We start from the raw sequence: 20,297 nt of genomic DNA, 5'->3' as shown, positions 1-20,297 counted from the left end.
TCCTACAGCCCTAAAACTGTGGCGCAAGCGGTAGGGCGTTTGCCTTGCATGCTCTGACCTAGGATGGACCCAGTTTCGATCCCCTGGCAACCCCTATGGTCCCCCAAGCCAAGAGCGATTTCTGAACTCATACCCAGGAGTAATTCGTGAGCGTCACTGAGTATGATCGCAAAAAACAAAAACAAAACAAAATAGAAAAACCAAAACCTCCTAGAAACTGAAATGCATTGCTTCACAGAATGCTTTCCAGAGTCAAACAGGGTCAAGGATCATAGGTGGTAGGGAAGGTTCTAAATTATGAGTCCAGTGCAATTCAAGGCCACTACAGATTTGCAATATCTCTCCCATGCAGAGACACAGAATTGCTTCTATTACATCAGTACCTGGCACACAACCTTCCCAGTAAGAAAGATAGTAGTAAATTGGGCAAATAGTCTTATTAGGAAAATCACTGAACTCCTCGGTATCTCTAACATCTGTATCTGTGAAGCAGAAATAATAGTCCTGCTCTGCTTATTTTCACAGAATTGCTCTGAGGATCAAAACTAATAATAACTGCAAAAGCTCTTTTTAATGGTATAATACTTAGACTTGTATAATATATGGTTATGTCCTTTCACTTGTCAAACATAACAGACTATTTTCTTTGTCTCTTGAATTTTTATTCAATGGAACAGTAATGAATCCCTAAATCTTCTAAATGTGAACAATAGAAGACTAAATGACTTTTCCTGGCAGTCTATATGCCATGGTTGAAATATTAAAACTTTTATTTAAACCTGGAATATGAAACACAAAATTCCTCAGTAAAATGAAAGACATGGTAATTTTTTTCTTCCCAACCCTGCCCCAGGACACAGTAACTTTTAATGACAATGATAGTTGAAACTGAACACTTTGGCCAAATCTCTGTGATTAAAGGGGAGAAAATGACATACACGACACCACTCCATTGGCAGTAATGCAAACCATAGTGTCAAAAAGTAGAGAGGAGTGAGAGAAAGAAATCAAAAGAAGCAAATTGCCTTTCTCAGAGACAGGCAGTGTTGGAGGAAGAGAGTAGGAGCCAAAAAGGAGACATCAGTGGTGGGAAAGTTCACTGGTGAAAGGTCGTCACATTCCGTGCCTGAAACCCAGCAGTGAACAATTTTGTAACCACCATGCTTAATTAATTAATGCAATTATTAAAAACATTATTAAAAACCACCATGCTTAATTAATGCAATTAATTAATTAATGCAATTATTAAAAAACAAAAATGTTATGAGTCTATTTAGTCAGACATATTATAACCCATGCAAAGATATATTTTCTGGTATGCATGATTTTAATTAACCGATAGGATGTATGGAGCAACTTGTAGATAAACAACACTGTGCAAAACACTGAGGAGTCAAAGAAACTGAGTGAAAATATTAATAACTTTTAGAAGTCCAAAGGAAGAACAGTGCAGGGGGAATCATGAGTTAATTGAGGAGGCATCTTAAAACACTGGTGGAGATATTGGTGAAATTATAAAATAACATCTTCAATATATTGTAAACTTCATATATAATTATAACTTTTATATTACATGCATAGTTATATATATTCAATAATGTATGTGTATATTTATGGACAAGGATTCCTTCAGAAACCCAATGGTATACCCAAAATACCCAAAAGGTATCCAAAGGGATACCTTCAGGATCCCAATGTTCAAAAACACAATTTTGGTAAACAGTATAACAGGAATTTATAATAATATAAAATGGTGGGCACAAACTGAGAAAGTCATATTTCTTTTTTTTATTTTTATTGTAGAACAAAATGAATTATGAGTCTTTCACAGTGTCACCTACAAATGCTATCTATATATGTATATATACATTTATTTTTTTCTCTTTTATTTTTGTATATAATTTATTTAAAATACTTTTTAGGGGGGTGGGTAAAAAGAGAAAAAAAATACTTTTTAGTCTATTGCCTAAAAGATAGCAACAATATGTTTTCATTTTATGTATTGGATTCCTAGGAAGATAATTCCAATTATCAAAGAATATAAAATAAATCCCAGGAATCCAAAACATAAAAATGAGAAAATGTTGTTGCTATCTTTTAAGCAATAGGCTAAAAAGTGTTTTAAGTAATACATATACATATGTGGATATCATTCGTAGGTAACACTTTGGAATAAAACCCGTTCTTATTTGCCTCTTCAAATGTATCAAATTAGAAGAGGTTCACTGCAATTTTAAGTTCTTTAACTTTATAGTTAGTTTGCCATGCGTTATTGTTAGTACTTATTTTATGTAGATGTAAAGGTGAGCATCAACCGAAAATTTTAAGAACACTTAATAAGTAATTTGTAGAAAAAAATTGTTAGTAATACAAGGTATTTTTGAATTATTTGAATCAGATGCTATTTATTAGAAATTTAATTAGAGGGTATATTTTTTCTTATGTATTTTTATGTTAACTTGGAAGATCAAAATAGATAGGGGTATGTTCCATTAACCTCTTAATTGCTGCTTAAGAAGGCGCATAAAGTCACATGACAAAGTACAAGTACTTCTCCCTGTCAGGGTGGTTTCACATTTTTTTTCCTGGTCACAGTAAAGTTCTGATACTCTTCTGCTCTGTCCCTATAAGTGGATGTCAAGTGGTAGGGAAGTTCCTCTTACGTTTGTAATATTCAGTGAACCCCAAAGACACTCTAAAATAAACTCATCTTCATGATGTTTAACTTGTCTTATCTTAATTGAGTATGATAATGATAACTTAATATGTTCAAATGTCCACAATAGAAGAATGGATCAAGGACAATGTTACAACATGCAGCATGTTGTTGCAACGAGTCTGGAAAAGACAATATCATGTGAAATGAAATAAATCAGAGAAGAAACAAATAGAATATCTTGCCCATCTGTGTAATAGAGAGAGAAAACAATGAAATAGTATCACACAATGATAAACCCTTAGACAGGAATTACAAAATATATAAACAATAGCAATAGAAATAAAATGGTATGTGTGTAAAAATCACACTAGAGGTAATAAAGACTCTGGCGGATGTTCACGGGCATTAATGGCAGCTGGATGTGGTCATTTTTGTGTATCACACTATAAACTTGAACACTATTGCATACCTAAAATGTAATTTTATTTTTATTGCTTTTTGGTTTTTGGGGTCATGTTTATTTTACGAGGCTAGAGTGATAGGATAGTGGGCAAGATGCTTGCCTTATCAAGACTGGTCTAGATTCATTGTTAGCAGTCCATATGATTCCTCAGAATATCCTTGCGTGAAGAATAAGTCTTAAATCCAGGTAAAAGAAATTATGCACACTCCTGCTTATCACCCCTCACATTCACTATAGTTGACTTATTTGCTCTGATCTCTTATCTCTTCTCCATGGATCATCTTCAGTGTAGCCGTGTAAATCTATAATATCGCATATTCAACTAGAATATTCCATATTTTCAAAGAAAAGTGTGAACGGAACAATATTCAACATTTATAATAAGCCAAGGATTTAGCTTCTAGTTTTAAATATTTTTAAACACTCTATTAAATTATATTCTAAAAATAAAGTATGTAGCATTACACTGAAGAGAAAACATGCTGTTTACCTTCATAAGGAATAAATATAAGTATTTTTGCTATTTCCTCAGTAAATTTGTGACTTTTACAATTCCAGACTTCTATGTACTATGTACATATGTACTATTACTATGTACCTTTCTAAGTACTTTTTTGTACTCTTCGTATAAGTGACAAAAATATTCACAAGAAATTTAACTTTTCTCATAGCAAAATATCTTTGCAAATGGTGACATTCATGTACCCTCAAATCTAAATTAAAGACTACTTTAATCTTTCTGTCTTCCCCTCCTCTCTCTCTCTCTCTCTCTCTCTCTCTCTCTCTCTCTCACACACACACACACACACACACACACACACACACACACCGAGTATTTGTTTGTCATGGTATTTAAAACTTTCTAATGTGTTGAAGTTTTTCTATTTTTCTATTTTCTATTTATTACCTATCTCCATCATTTTAATGTATTTTCTACAAAGGTCTGATCTGTTTTATCTAACCTACTCTATCTCAAACAGACTGATCTATTATGGATGCTGAATATATAATTGTTGAAAGGCATAGAATATTTTTGTAGGCAACAGACAAAAAGAAAAAGAATACTCCAGGGTTTATTTTTATCATGTGACTTACTTGGTGTTGTTACCTTATGCCTTTAGATATCAACATGGCTGGGGAACCCAAACCATACAGACCAAAACCAGGAAACAAGAGGCCCCTTTCTGCACTTTATAGGTGAGTAAACAAACTGTTTTAGTCTATGTAGAAGCAACAAATATTAAAATTTTAAATGCAATATGAAACTATCAACACTTGAAATACTTGAAAAAACCTTCTCATTGGAATATAGATATAAAAAATGTAGCTGACACATAAATGTATCACACAGTATTCTTAGGGATCTTGAGTTTATACATGGTCTATTATTACTTTAAAAAAACATTATATATGGGGCCGGGCGGTGGCGCAAGAGGTAAGGTGCCTGCCTTGCCTGCGCTAGCCTTGGACGAACCGCGGTTCGATCCCCCGGTGTCCCATATGGTCCCCCAAGCCAGGAGCAACTTCTGAGCGCATAGCCAGGAGTAACCCCTGAGCGTCAACGGGTGTGGCCCAAAAACCAAAAAAAAAAAAAAAAAAAAAACATTATATAGGGCCAGAGATATAGCACGGACGTAGGGCATCGAGTCCCAGCATCCCATAGAGTCTCAAGTCTGCCAGGAGCGATTTCTGAGCACAGAGCCAGGAAAACCTGTTGGCACCTTCAGGTATGTCCCCAAAACAAACAAAAAGTTATAATTATATAATCAATATACAAGCTATTGCTTTCTCTAGAAATATAAAAGTATCTTAGGTACTGGTGAAAGGTGATTTTTTATAACCTAAATTTTATAACTTAAATCCAACAATGAATAATTTTAACCACATTATTTAAATAAATCAATTAATAATATTTTCAAAAATCTCAGGTGCCATAAAGTGATTAAAAACTTTCAATTATTTGTGGAGAATTATGCATTGTTCCCTATAGAAATTTTATATAGATTTTTCAATTTGATTTCCACAAACCCCCCTACAGTATAGATACTAATGTTAATATTTTACAAACCAAGTGCTTAATTTGTAGTTTTGTAGATATTTTGCTAGATCATTCTAGTGGTAAATAAGAGTACTAGTAATGAAACACATGCTTCTGATATCACTTGCTGAATTATTTACATTCTCACCTACCCCTTCCAGCATGCATTTCTTTCAGGTCAAATGTCCAAAACAACTAATATTCACCAAGAGCCACATGTACCAGTAAATCCTTTGTCCTTTTCTAGGATTCTTGAATCTGAGTCAATTTAACATTATTTCCTTAAGACTCTATTTTCCCCTATTTGTCAATGTCCTTAAATATAAGATCTATTCTAAGAAGATAATAGTAAACTCTTTAAAATATTATTTGTTATAAATTCTGTCCACTTAAATAGCAATGTTCTTTGGGGAAGAAAGAAAGAATAAACTAGAATTTTGGTTCCTGAGAAGCAATGCCCTCCCATAAGTGCGATATCTTGTTTCTGGTAGTTTTCCCAATAATTTTTATTCTGTGATTACTCATTTTGCATCTAACTCTATTTTATTCCTTTTTGTTGTTGTTATTGATTGGTTTTGGTCGCTCCAGTGACACTCAAGGGTTATTTCTGGTTATGAGCTCAGAAATTGCTCCTTGCTCCAAGAATCAAACTTGAGTCTGTCCTTGATCAGCCACGTGCAAGGCAAAGATCCTAACCACTGTGCTATCGCTTTAACCCAACTATATTCCTTTTTGTAATTCATTCCCAATTGCAGTGGTTTATCAACTTCTTCTAATATCCAATTTATTTTGATCCTCTCTCAGATACATAGCATCAGTTCATTTGTACCCTCTTACAAAGAGCTAATATAAAGTCAAAGAAAATCAATGTCATTTTAATAAATAATATTATTATACATATTAAAATTGATTACATTCTGAAATATGTGTAAGGAAGATTGTCCTAAAACAAACATGGAGCTGTTTCTTGCCCTTATTTTCTGAAAACTGGAGTATCTTCTTTCCAGTTACTCAACAGTCTTTTTCTCACACTATAAAATGAAAGCTTTAGAAATAGAATAAACAAATCTAAGGTCCAATTTATAGTTAATTCCCAGCTTTATCTAATGTCTAACCATAAGAAATCGAAGAGATACTTTGAAAACACATCTTAAGTGTTCATCTTAATTATTCATCTGAATTTAATTATATCTTGAAAACATAAAAGTGGAAAGCTTCATATGGAAAGAGATGTTAATAATTGATTATAAAATGGTTGGTGTTATCAGGCAAAATTATTATTATTATTATTATTATTGAAATTAAAGGGCAGAAATACATTCTGCAACAAAAGGCAAATCATACTTTCTTCACCTTGTACATAGTGAGAAGCAGAATTTATGTTGCTCATAAAGGCAAATCAATTTTATCAGAATTACTTTTGAAATGCATGCGGAGAGGTAATGCAGAACATTTGAAAAGTATTAGATTAAACTACTAACAAACTATTCAGCAATATGTCTGTCTCTTTAAAGACTTTTTGCAAAGATGTTAATTTATGTCTATATATTTCTAGTATTCTTGGTTTGATTTTTATAAGAATAGCTGCTTTTAAAAAGAGTGAATATGCTTTTGACTATTATTTCTCTATTACAAAGTAATGTTGAATAACATTATAAAAGAATTAAAAGCTGAAAACAATTTGAATCCTAAAAATAAATCACATTAATGTGAAAATGGATTTTTTCCTATTTTCATTTGTTACACAAATAAGGTTTGGGCAGAGCAAAATAGCAAAATGGAAACAGACAAAATCAAAGGGCTTACTCATGAACCAGAGAAAGACCAAAGCCTACTACATTAACCATACTATGAACATAAGAGTTTTCATGTTAAAATCAGGGAATAAGTTTTTTTATAATTTATTTAAAGAAAATGCATCACATAGTTGGCAAAACTGATCATAAAACATTTGTTTTAGGAAAACCAAAACCAATAGAAGAATGAGTTTTAAACTTCAAATTCTTTATCTTTCAGATAGATCATTTTCTTATCATTAAAATGCTTTTCTGATTTGAAGTCTCCTAGTTCAGTATTAGGAATCTTAACACCTTTTGTTTGTTTCTGTTTTACTGTATTTTTGTTGTTGTTGTTGTTGTTATTTGGGGGCTTGGGGTTTTGTTGTTTTTTTTTTATCATCTTTTGGTCTGTTTTCTTGTCTGTAAATGAAAGTTATAATAATTTTATTTGTTAATTTTTTTTACCATCTATACCAGAAAAATGCATGGTATGTCTTCTGTGGTACAGATTCAGTCATAGTTGTTCTGGCAAATGACAAAAATATCAAGGACACAAAATTAAAATGGAACAATAAGATGAAAGTAAAATATTGTATAAGGAATTTAGAATGATAGCACAGCAGATAGGGCATTCGCGTTCCATGTAGCAACCCGAGTTGAATCCCAGTATCCCATATGGTCCCCAAGCCTGGCAGTAGTGATATCTGAGTACAGAGCCAGGAATAACCCCTGAATGCCACCAGTTGTGGCTCAAAACAAAACAAAATAAACATTACAAATGATTTTATAATTATAGACAGTTAATTTATCCTTTGTGTTTAAAGTGTTCATACTCTTCTGATTAGGTAATAAATAATCTGTCATCAGACTGGTCTTCTATTGTGTCCATTTTATCTCTATCAAATAAAAGTAGCATTTGCATAGAAAATGTGCTAGTAAAAATCTTTCTTTTTAATAGGATATTTTAGGTTTACTTACCTCCAATTTAACCTGTCCTAAGCTTTTATCGTATGTTAAATAAACACAGTATGCGAAGAGGACACCAGCATTTTTAAAGTGAAGCTTCCAAACATTTACTCTTTTATGCATGAGTTAGTTGCATATAAAAATATAAAGAACCTAAATTAAGTACATATACATTTCTCTAAGAAAGATGTAGTTTTAGATTAACCCTCAAAAGAAGACAGTGAAAGTGTTCTATTCTAAATGTGTTATGTAACTTATACAGTGTCTCTGATACTGTACTCCAAAATAGTAATTCACCCTAGGAAGTGAGGTTCAGCATTCCAAGTTCCAATTAATGTTAGGTAATTATTCATTGAGACTAACTGTTGACTTTTGCTTATTAAAAAACCGACTTTTCCTCTGTAATATAATAAAAAGCACAACCAAAGCACTAAAATAATATTTATCAAATCTAAACAAACAATGTTTTTCACTCCTTGAAAGGTGGCTCTCCCAGTTACTGAGAGGATAAATTAATAAAACTTAAAATATAAACTTTCATTCTCCTCACTTCATCTCACTTCATAGATATTGCTTGAATAGTCCCAAATTAGGTTGACTGGCTCTCAAATACATGCACTTCTTAGAATTCTTCCCACACCAAGATTACTGCAAGAATTTCTAGATTCCTGAAGATTGTCAGAGGAAAATAAATATTGTATTATAGATGTTTCACATCATTTTAGTGAGCTGGGCATTACTATGCATTGTATTATGAAAATTCCAGCACATGAGCTATAGGATTTATATACATATCATTATAATAAAATAAGATGACAGAAGCAGAGAAATAGGAACCCTAAAATGACCCCATAATTTCTCTGAACCTTGTCAATAAAATCAAAAGCAAAGGAAGCTAAATTCAGTTCGTGCTAAACAGCAAAGAAACTATTTGAAAGAAAATCATCTTAGATGTCTCTATTTCATCAACATGCTCTGCTAAAATATATTCATTAATTATTTCTGATATATTATTATTTGACTTATCCCTTTGTAATGACAAGAAGATATTGGCAATTACGATGGGAGTTGATTTCCTTTACCCTGAGAAATATATCTGTTACACCTGCCAAGCTATTTAGGCTGTTAGACATCCTCCATGGTTTAAGTTTTGTTTTATTATTTAATTATTTTGGTATTTTGGTTACCTGTAGTACTCAGAACTTACTCCTGGCTCTGCATTCAGGTATCACTGCTGGTGATACTCAGGGGACCACAGGTGGTGCCAGGGATTGAACAATAAGTGGTAGCAGGTGAGACAAATTCCACAATTCCTATAATATCTCTCCAGTCCATTTTTATATATATTTTATTTAAACACCTTGATTACATACATGATTGTGTTTGGATTTCAGTCATGTAAAGAACATCACCCATCACCATTGCAAAATTCCCATCACCGATGTCCCAAATCTCCCTCCTCCCCACCTAACCCCTCCTGTACTCTAGACAGGCTTTCCATAACCCTCATATGTTCTCATTATTAGGATAGTTCAAAATGTAGTTATTTCTCTAACTAAAATCATCCCTGTTTGTGGTGAGCTTCATGAGGTGAGCTGTAACTTCCAGCCCTTCTCTCTTTTGTGTCCGAAAATTATTATTTCAAGAATGTCTTTCATTTTTCTTAAAAGCCATAGATGAGTGAGATCATTCTGCGTTTTTCTCTCTCTCTCTCTGACTTATTTCACTCAACATAATAGATTTCATGTACATCCATGTACAGGAAAATTTCATGAATTCATCTCTCCTGACAGCTGTATAGTATTCCATTGTGTATATGTATCACAGTTTCTTTAACATTCGTTTGTTGAAGGGCATCTTCATTGTTTCCAGAGTCTTGCTATGGTAAATAGTGCTGCAATGAATATAGATGTAAGGAAGGGATTTTTGTATTGTATTTTTGTGTTCCTAGGGTATATTCCTAGGAGTGGTATAGCCGGATCGTATGGGAGCTCAATTTCCAGTTTTTGGAGAAATCTCCATATTGCTTTCCATAAAGGTTGAACTAGACAGCATACCCACCAGCAGTGGATAAGAGTTCCTTTCTCTCCACATCCCCAACAACACTGTTTGTTCTCATTCTTTGTGATGTGTGCCAATCTCTGGGGTGTGAGGTGGTACCTCATAGTTGTTTTGATTAGCATGTCCCTGATAATTAGTGATATGGAGCATTTTTTCATGTGTCTTTTGGCCATTTGTATTTGTTCTTTTTCAAGGTGTCTGTTCATTTCTTCTCCCCCTTTTTTTGATGGGATTAGATGTTTTTTTTTTGTAAATTTCTGTCAGTGCCTTGTATATTTTGGAGATTATCCCCTTATCTGATGGGTATTGGGTGAATAATTTCTCCTACTCAGTGGGTGGCTCTTGTATCCTGGGTGCTATTTCCTTTGAGGTGCAGAAGCTTCACAGCTTAATATATTCCCATCTGTTAATCTCTGCTTTCACAATTATTGGGATAAAGAATATGAGAAGAATTACTTTCCCCAACTTTAAACTTTACTACAAAGCAATAGTTATTAAAACAGCATGATATTGGAATAAAGACAGGCCCTCAGATCAGTGGAATAGACTTGAATACTCAGAGAATGTCCCCCAGACATACAATCACCTAATTTTTGATAAAGGAGCAAGAAATCCTAAATGGATCAAAGAAAGCCTCTTCAACAAGTGGTGTTTGCACAACTGACTAGCCACTTGCAAAAAATTGAATTTAGACCCCCAGCTAACATCATGCACGAAGGTAAAATCCAAATGGATTAAAGACCTCGATATCAGACCCGAAACCATAAGATATATAGAACAACACGTAGGCAAAACACTCCAGGACATTGAGACTACAGGCATATTCAAGGAGGAAACTGCACTCTCTCCAGTCCATTTTTAAATGGTGTGAAAATAGGAAAGAAAATGTTATCTCTAATCCTGTAATACAACCTGTCCTCAAAACAAACAAACAAACAAAAAACAGGCTCACTGATTTATTTACAAGATTCAATCTAAAGTATGTTGTGGGGCCAGAGTGGTAGCACAGCAGTACGGCATTTGCCTTTCACGTGGCTGACCCAGGACTGACTTGGTTTGATCCCTGGCATCCTATATAGTCCCCTGAGCCAGGAGCGATGAAAGAGTGCAGTCAGGAGAGCACAGAGCCAGGAGTAACCCCTGAGCACTGCCAGGTGTGTTCCCACCAAATTAGTAAGTAAAATATGTTGCTACTGAGTTTGTAAACTATTGTCTCATTTTTGCCCCAAATCTAATCTAATTTTCAAGCCACTGCCATAAAAACGTGTGATTGTCATTATTTATAGAGGAAACTCGTAGTAAAAATATTAGATTACTAGCTAAAATTTACAGCTAACTCTCTGGACGACTGAGGGAGTTCTGTGTAATTCACTTGTCCTATTAAATTAAGTTAAACCAGAAAAGGCCCCGTGCACTCACTTTGTGGAAGACTTAACACTGCACAAATATTTTATTTGAATAAGTTCAAGTGGAAAATGTTATGTCTATTTTAAAATCAACACATAATTACCAATGATTTTAACTGTATCTCTTGTTCTTCAGCTTCTTTTCATGGATCAGCAAAAAATATTGGGAAAATGATCATGGAGCTATTATTATAGATGCTCTGCAAATTTATCTTTTCTCATTATATAATTATTCTAAGAAAAGGTTCCTTTCATTCAAATGAACCTTGGACTACAATAATGCTTCTAACATTATGCAAACAAGTTAGCAGGTTACCACTCTTAAAACTGCTTCAAGAAGCATTTTAAAAAGAAAAGATTATGTTTACATAGGGTATGTCCTCATATTTCAACCATAAGCAAATATAATTTATAAAACTTTTCATTTAAAGTCTTTAAAGAAATGCTGACACAACACCCATTAAAATAAAACAGATTAGGCTTCAATGTTCAGAATGTCTCACAAATGATCCTTCCTGGGTGGGCAGAGAACATAACTGAATGATCTTATCTCTATATTGAAATATATTAAAGAACATCTATTATAAAGCTTTTGATATTTGAATTTTAGATAAATAACATTCTAGCACCAGTGTCACGATTAGTGTCAATTTCCTTCTACCAGTGCTCCCAAATTCTCAGATACGCCACACACAAAAACACACACTTATTCTACCATCTTAACAGACACATTTTAAAGTGATGTACTTTGGGTCTCATGTTTTCAATGTTTTGAACTCTGGTTTGAATACCACACTCCCACAATACCAATGTACCTGAGGCCCCTCAACCCCTTCTCAACCCTCCCTGTTACTCCTCCTGTAATTTTTCCTTCTCTGCTCTTCTCTGTTCCCCCCATATGCTCTGAGGTCAAGGATAATCTAAGACATTCAAAAGAAGATGAAGGGACTAAACATATACCATATATCTATATCACAAATGTGTCCAAGTCCCATGACATTTGCCCTTATGACAGCTCTCATTTACTCCCCAAACATCTACTCACCCTCTGAGCCATCAGTAGTAAAGCATGGAGCATAAAGTACAATAAGTAACCATAAAAGAGTTCCTGTTAAGAAGCAGGCTGGGGGACTGGGGAACCTGAGATAGTCATAGAAGAATACGAGTTAATATTGGTGGGGGGTTGATGTTAAAATACTAAAACACTAGTATGGCCACAGTTGTAAATCGCAGTGCCCAAGTTAAATTTTTTACTTAAAAAATATAAGAAAATTAAGGAAAGGAAATTGTCTCCATAATTTTCAATTGGCAAGATTAAAGTTTAATTTTTTATGTTTTCTTTTATTATTTTTTCTTTATTTTTTAATATCTTTATTTAAACACATTGATTACAAACATAATTGTAGTTCAGTTTCAGTCATGTAAAGAACACCCCCTTCACCAGTGCAACATTCCCATCACCAATGTCCCAAATCTCCCTCCTCCCCACTCCGCCCCCACCTGTACTCTAGACAGGCTTTCTATTTCCCTCATTCATTCACTTTGTTAGGATAGTTCTCAATGTAGTTATTTCTCTAACTGCACTCATCACTCTTTATGGTAAGCTTCATGTAGTGAGCTGGAACTTCCAGCCCTCCTCTCTTTTGTCTCTGATAATTATTGCAAAAATGTCTTTTATTTTTCTTAAAACCCATAGATGACTGAGACTATTCTGCATCTATCTTTCTCCCTCTGACTTATTTCACTCAGCATAATATATTCTATGTACATCCATATATAGAAAAATTTCATGACTTCATCTCTCCTGATGACTGCATAATATTCCATTGTGTATATATACCACAGTTTCTTTAGCCATTCATCTGTTGAAGGGCATCTTGGTTGTTTCTAGAGTCTGGCTATTGTTCATAGCACTGCAATGAATATAGGTGTGAGGAAGAGATTTTTGTATTGTATTTTTGTACTCCTAGTGTATATCCCTAGAAGTAGTAAAGCTGGATTATTTTATGTTTTTGTCTCAACTTTTCTTAGAAACATTGAGAGTGTTATTTATAGCCTAAGTTTCATAAGCTTAATGAAAAAAAATATTATATTAGCTGCCTAGCCATCCACCAATTTCTGATTGCTTTATAAAATGGATATTTTTAACCATATAAAATACATTTTAAAATTAATTTTATCACTTTAAAAAATAGATACACCCTGCTCAATTTAATCTTGAAAGTAATGATTACAAGTTGTAAGCAGATGGACATATGCCATATCACAGGAAGAATTTTTGAAATTTGAATTAAGAGTAAGGTCCACATGGTAGAAAAGTGAACCCTTTAACTTTTCTAGTACTGCGTGGCTTCAAATAATTGGAAAATGATGGCATTTTTATTGTAAAAACTGCATAAGCTGGTAGAAACATTTAAGAAGTATTCCTTTGAATATGCTCCAGGACTACAAGTAAGGATGTATGTCTTCTTTTAATATTTAAACAAATACAGAAATAAAAGAATAAAATCTCACTAAGACTATCACTATGTATTACAATGGTTCTCACAAAAATTTGTACTTTTGAAAATTTATGAACTTTCTAATGTAATGAAAATCTGACTGATAAATATCCTTTATATCATTAAATACTCAAATGTTCAAATACTTAGGAAACTTTTTTCGAATGTAATTACTGAAAATATATAATTTGTTTATTCTTTGGATTCATCAATGAATAGCGGCCTGCTTTGAATGAAGCATATTACACTAAAATATAATTTAAATGGTAGATATTATTATATTTAATGCCTCCTTTTATATTAAAATATCCACCTCATGTCAAGGTCTCTCAGTACTGAACAACTATCAGTGGTCATTAAAAAAATAGAGAATTAAAAATAGGAAAAGCAATAATTACAGAAAACATCTGCTACTAGGAGCCTACTCCAACAAGCAATCCAATTATAAGTATTGTTAGGTTTATTTTTTATAGCAACATGAAAAATTCAGCTTAACATCAACTTTTAGATTATTCTCATGAGGTACATTCTAAGATGCTACTATATATACTTTCTAATCTAGACTCAAGAGTAAAATGTGCTTGCTTCATTATCAATTTTTTCGCCTCTTTTAAACCTTATCAAGAATTTTAGATTATTCTTATTTGTTAACTAATTTTATTTATGAATTTATATCTAATAAAATAACATTAATATTTAGAGATTTAAGAAAAAAATGGTAGCTAACATGTTCTTTATAGTTTTATTTGTAAAGACATGTAATCTTTTATAAACAAAAATATATCAAACAATAATGGGTTTCCATTTGATGAAATAGAAACATGTTTATATGTTCATTATGAACATGTTCATAATGACAATGAATTGGGGGAGAAGCACAAAATTTTTTTTAAAAAATTATATAATGACACATAATTATATAAAGAGCATGAAAACCAAAACTATTTTACAAATGCTTATAGAGAGTAAAAATCAAAATTCAAAGTGATGACTACAATCATCTGTGAGTCCAGGAATTCTGAGAACATGAATGATTTTTTTTTCCTGTATCTAATATCTAATGGAAATTTTAGAACAGAGGACAAGAGAAATTAGAAAACAAATTTCTTCAGAAATAGTTAATAAACAGCATCTAAAAGCCACCAGGAAAATTTCTTTTTGGTGTTATGAAAAAGTGTTCAAAAGCCTTTCATCTTTTTTTGGGTGGGGGAGGTTGGGGACCACACCCGGCGGTGCTCAGGCGTTACTCCAGGCTATCTGCTCAGGAATAGCTCTTGGCAGGCACAGAGGACCATATGGGACGTTGGGATTTGAACCAACCACCTTTGGTCCTGGGACAGCTGCTTGCAAGGCAAACACCAATGTACTATCTCTCCAGCCCCAGACTTTCATCTTTTGAACTAGACTTCTAGTTCACCATGATTAGTTGAAAAGCTAATTTTTCCAAAAGCGTGGCTTCATTAACATTAGTTTCAGTTCAGTTGGGGCCAGCAACTTTATTCAAAAGTTAGTAGCTGGCTGTGTGCTGTCAGTCAGCCAATGCCACTATAGGCTTAGAAATACCATCTATATGGCATAAGGTGCAGAGGGAAAGCAGCTAAGTCATCTACTCTTCACAAATGAAAATGTCAGAATTTATGAAGCCTTAAGTGGCGCAATAAAAGAAGCAATCAGGAATGCAAGGTGATGGCAGTTTTGAGTACAAATTAGTGGGGCAATAATAAGACGATAGCATCATTCTGACAACAATGGCCTCTCATTTAAATTTGTTATTCAGTAATTTCTCTTGTCTCATGATTTGAAAGGACACGGTGTATGTGAACTATAATTAAAAACAGTCTGTTTTTTAATGAAGTTCATTCAGGTTATAATCTTAATATTCAGAACATGGGAAATAAAAAAAAACATCATAATATGTCATATAAACAGAAAATGCTTTGAACACAAGATAACCAACAATAACATATTTGGCTATTGTAAATATGTCAAACTACTGTAAAAATGCATCAGATGTACTTAAAGTCATACAACAAAAATTCACTAATCTTAAAAAAGTTATTGAGGATAAGATGGCTCATAAAATACAGATAAGTAACTGTGAAACAGCATTTTAAGTCAGTTTGCTCAGAAACATTATAGGTACTTTAAATCCTATTCTTACTAAGACTATTTACAGTACCAAATACATAAACTATGATATAAGTGAAAATTCTAGAAAAACACAAGTTGAAATCCAACTTCTAACTTATTGATTTATTTCTGTTTGTTTTGGGGACACACATGGCTATGCTTAAAGCTTACTCTTGGCTTTGTGCTCAGAAATTAATCCCGACTGATTCAAAATCACATGGGATGCCAGAGATAGAACCCCAATTCAGCTGCATGCAAAGTAAATACCCTACCTGCTGTGCTGTTATTCTGGGTCCTATTTATTAAAAATGTTTTATTAATTTCTACATTTTATTACCTAATATAAAGAATATCTAAAATCTCTATTTTAGCATCTAAAATAGTGCAAGTCTCAAATTTAGAAAGTTGAGAGAAAATAAATTACATACTCAATTTAAAAAGTAAATTAAATTGAGCACAAGAAAACTGAACACACTTGGTATGGAAAACATAAAATATAATGAAAGTAATAAGTAATTTGAGTCAATGATTTAAATTGATAAAAACAGATATATTTTATTATATTTGAGAGAATGGGGAGGCACACTTGGTTTGTTCAGGGGCTATTTATCACTCTGTACACAGGAATGATATCTTATGGTGCTTAGAGAACCTTATGGAAGTTCAAACATAGGCTTCCGGCATGCAAAGCAGGTGACTTAAACCAGATGATATCTTTTCAGCATTAAATATATTGTAAGTTCTAATGTTAAACAAACAAAAAGAAACAATGACTTGTAAAAAAAAATGTGGACAGATAATTTAGCCAGTAAAATTTACATGTAGTCTAGCTATTGTATTTTTATTTTATAGGCTAATTAATGAGTTATTGGCCCCGAGTTATAGAAAAGACCCAAAACAAACTCCAGCCCTGGGATATATTAACTGAAAAATCTGAGATTGCAAGTGGACAATCCAGCAAACTTGAAGAGTCCAGGGTAGTATCCCTTAAAACTTACTACAAGTCAAGGTAGAAGTGAAATTTTAGAGATGCAAAATGGAAAATTAAAGGTCAAATAAACATTTCATACACATTCAGTCCTGAGAGTCTATTGTAAAATAGTGGAGACTTGAAGAAGAATTTTTATCTCAGGCATTTGAGGTGGAACTCTGGACCTTGAACCTGAAATAATTATATCTTTAAGTCTTAGTAACAGGAGGTTCAGGTATTGACTAAATTCAATATACATTAGATGCCCAATGAATCTAGAGGGTGAAAAAAGAGTACAAATGAAATAGTTTAATCAGTTATTGGTTATTAAGCACCCACCTGGCAGTGTGTAGGATGCCTCCAAATATATAATCTTGTCAACAAATGTTTCAACAAATAACAAGCATAAACCATGAAAATGAATACATAGAAGGTAAATTGTAGAAAACAAAAGCAAGTAAAAAGTGTCAGGGAGTGAAAAGATTATTGGGCTTTCTATTGAAATAGGAGGGAATTTAGGATGCAATTTATTTGTCTATAATATATTTATTTAAACACCATTATTAGAAACATCACTGTTGTTGGGTTTCAGTCACAAAAAGAACATTCCCCTTCACCAGTGCAGCATCCCCACCGCCAATGCCTCCCACATCCCTACTCCTACACCCCCTACCTGTATTCAAAATAGGCATTCTACTTCTCTCACTCATTAATACTGTCTTGGCAGTTATTAGTGTATCCTTTCTCAAACTGCACTCACCCTTCTTTGAGGTGAACTTCAGTGAAGCTCAGAAAGTGTTACTAGAGCAAAGACTTGAAAGAAGCAATGAGCAGGTAAGGTTTTACCTGAGGGAATAGCATTCCAGAAAAAAAGAATTGCAACATAAAAACCCTAATACAATAAATATATTCATTCATTCATTTGATAAAAAATAAAAGGCCATTGTTTCTGGAGTCTTGTTTCTGAACCCAAGTAAGGCTGAGAATGGAAAGATGTAAGAGACTGATTACAATGGGGGTAGCACCAACCCCCATAAAACCTTATATTACTGCCTTGTTTTAATTTTTACTCTAAGTGAAATGGAGATCATTGGAAGAATGCAAGCAGTAGAGTGCAGGGTTTATGATTTAAAAAGTCTCTTATGTTGAAAATAAGTTATAAAAGCATGAGAGGAGAGCATGAGGAAATGGACAGGAAGTAACGGTGACTCAAAGGGGGAAAAGCTGAAATGAAAAAGGTGATTCTGCTAAGAATATATTTTGAAAGTAGAGCAATAAACTTACTGACACATTGGATGTAGACTGTCAGAGGAAAAAAGAGTCAAGAGTATTATTATCTTCTACCAGATACAATTTACTGATGCAAGAATGTGATTTGTCTGAGTCAAAGAAATAGCTCAGTCTGTAGATAATATACCTGGCATATAATAGGACATGATCAATCCTTAGCATATAATCCAAGAATACCAGGCATTTCCTGTTAACCTCAAGTATCTCTGGACCCTGGACCATGGCTCCTAACATAAAGTTATTTTGGTCCAATAGAGGTAGTACAATGACTAAATATTATGTCCTACATGTGACTGACCCTAGGTCAATCTCCAGAATCACATTTGATTCTCTCAAGCATCTCCAGAGCACAGAACAAGGAGTAAGCCCTGAGTAATACAGGATGTGCCCCAAACTCCATCTCCTCCTAAGAGTTATTTAGAGACCATAGAGACTATTGAAATGGTAGAGCACACCCCTTCCCCTTTGTGGATAGATCACTAATTTAGTCCCAACCTAGTAAGAGCCCATGTGCACAAAGTATTTTCTGGTAGACCTGAGCATCCAAATCTGTTAAAGTACTCCTGGTGTACTTTAGTACGCCGCCCCGCCAGGCATTTAGTAGCCTCCTCACCAGGTCCAAGTAGCATTAGCATTGCAGGATCCAGTATCGAGCTTGTATAATAAGGTCAAGAATTGCACGTCAGGTCAAGTATTAAAGAGAGTGTTCTTTGAGCCCTAAGCATTGACTGTTTGGGATGCCCTCCAAAGTAAGCTTAATTATCATATTCATCCATTTTTCTGGGTTCATTGGAAGAAGTTTGTTTTCTTTGATACCCAAGATGGACTTCTCTGTGTGTGCAAATACACAATCCCTTCAATTGAAAAGAAAAGGACTAACACATCTGTAGTGACAAGGAATCTTTCTTCACCTAGTATCTCTATGAAACACTGTGTTTATCACAGGGAAGGATTGCAATCAGAATTTTACATAGTGATTTATTTTGAGGACAAAGAAGCAATCCTCATGAAATTAGCACAGTGTCTACAACTACCAAGTTCTATTCATGAAACAAGTAGCAATGCTATTTCATGCATGAAATGAGAACATTAATTTCTCACCTCTAGTTTGGTGAAGGAAAGAAATAGATGATGACCAGTCTAGAGAACTTGATGCGGTTTTTAGAAAAAAGTCTTTGAATATATTAAGTTACCATTAAGTTCAATGTGCAATATACCTGAAAACGATTGAATAAGCTATGGTGGGCAGTTGCAATTTAGTGTTTCAGTTTACTATCTTTTAAAGTTAAATAGCAATTAGGCATCTGTGTAAGGTTGTCAAGTAAGAGGAGAATAGCAATGTTTCATCTGGAGAATAGGGAGACATCTGGACTCTGTGTACCTTGTGTGTCACTGGAATGTAGATTCTTTAATCATGAGAATGGAAGAGAGCAAAATCAAAAGAATAAACATTTGGTATGTAAACATACAGAGAGGAAGAGAGAAAAATATCATTTAGCTATAAAAAGATAAAAATCTTGCAATTTGCTGCAATATGGATAAAATCAAAGAGTATCAGGAAATAAGTGAGAGGGTAGAACACAGACCAGATGTTTACACTTATTTTCAATAAAGAGATAAAAGGGATTATTTCTTTTTTTTTTTTTTTTTTGGTTTTTGGGCCACACCCGGCAGTGCTCAGGGGTTACTCCTGGCTGTCTGCTCAGAAATAGCTCCTGGCAGGCACGGGGGACCATATGGGACACCGGGATTCGAACCAACCACCTTTGGTCCTGGATCGGCTGCTTGCAAGGCAAACACCACTGTGCTATCTCTCCGGGCCCCAGGGATTATTTCTTAAGGAATAAGAAGAGTACTCTATTCCTTATCAAATAATGACAACACTTTGTTTTTGAATTTCAAAATTCAGATAATCAAGCAGTTGGGGAAAATCAACAGTTGAATTTGAGGTGACATAGAAACAGTAGTAGAGAGACAAGAGCATGTTGGTGGTGGTGGAGCATAATAACTGTACATTGATACCATAGATATTAGC

The 20,297-nt window shown here is 33.7% G+C and overlaps 1 protein-coding gene across 7 annotated transcripts in view; it reads left to right on the top strand.

Moving 5' to 3' along the window:
• Positions 1–20,297, top strand: part of RALYL (RALY RNA binding protein like) — a 712,684-nt gene that overhangs the window by 533,400 nt on the left and 158,987 nt on the right. For all 7 annotated transcript variants that reach the window (XM_049782024.1, XM_049782022.1, XM_049782028.1 and 4 more), the window contains one exon: positions 4,244–4,319. In XM_049782024.1, coding sequence (XP_049637981.1) covers positions 4,244–4,319 — 76 coding nt within the window. The remainder of the gene's footprint in view (positions 1–4,243; positions 4,320–20,297) is intronic.

This window comes from Suncus etruscus, chromosome 10, assembly GCF_024139225.1.
Source record: "Suncus etruscus isolate mSunEtr1 chromosome 10, mSunEtr1.pri.cur, whole genome shotgun sequence".
Classification (NCBI taxonomy): Eukaryota; Metazoa; Chordata; class Mammalia; order Eulipotyphla; family Soricidae; genus Suncus; species Suncus etruscus.
The sequence above is the reverse complement of the archived record's forward strand: the minus strand, read 5'-3'. Positions and strand labels throughout refer to the sequence as shown.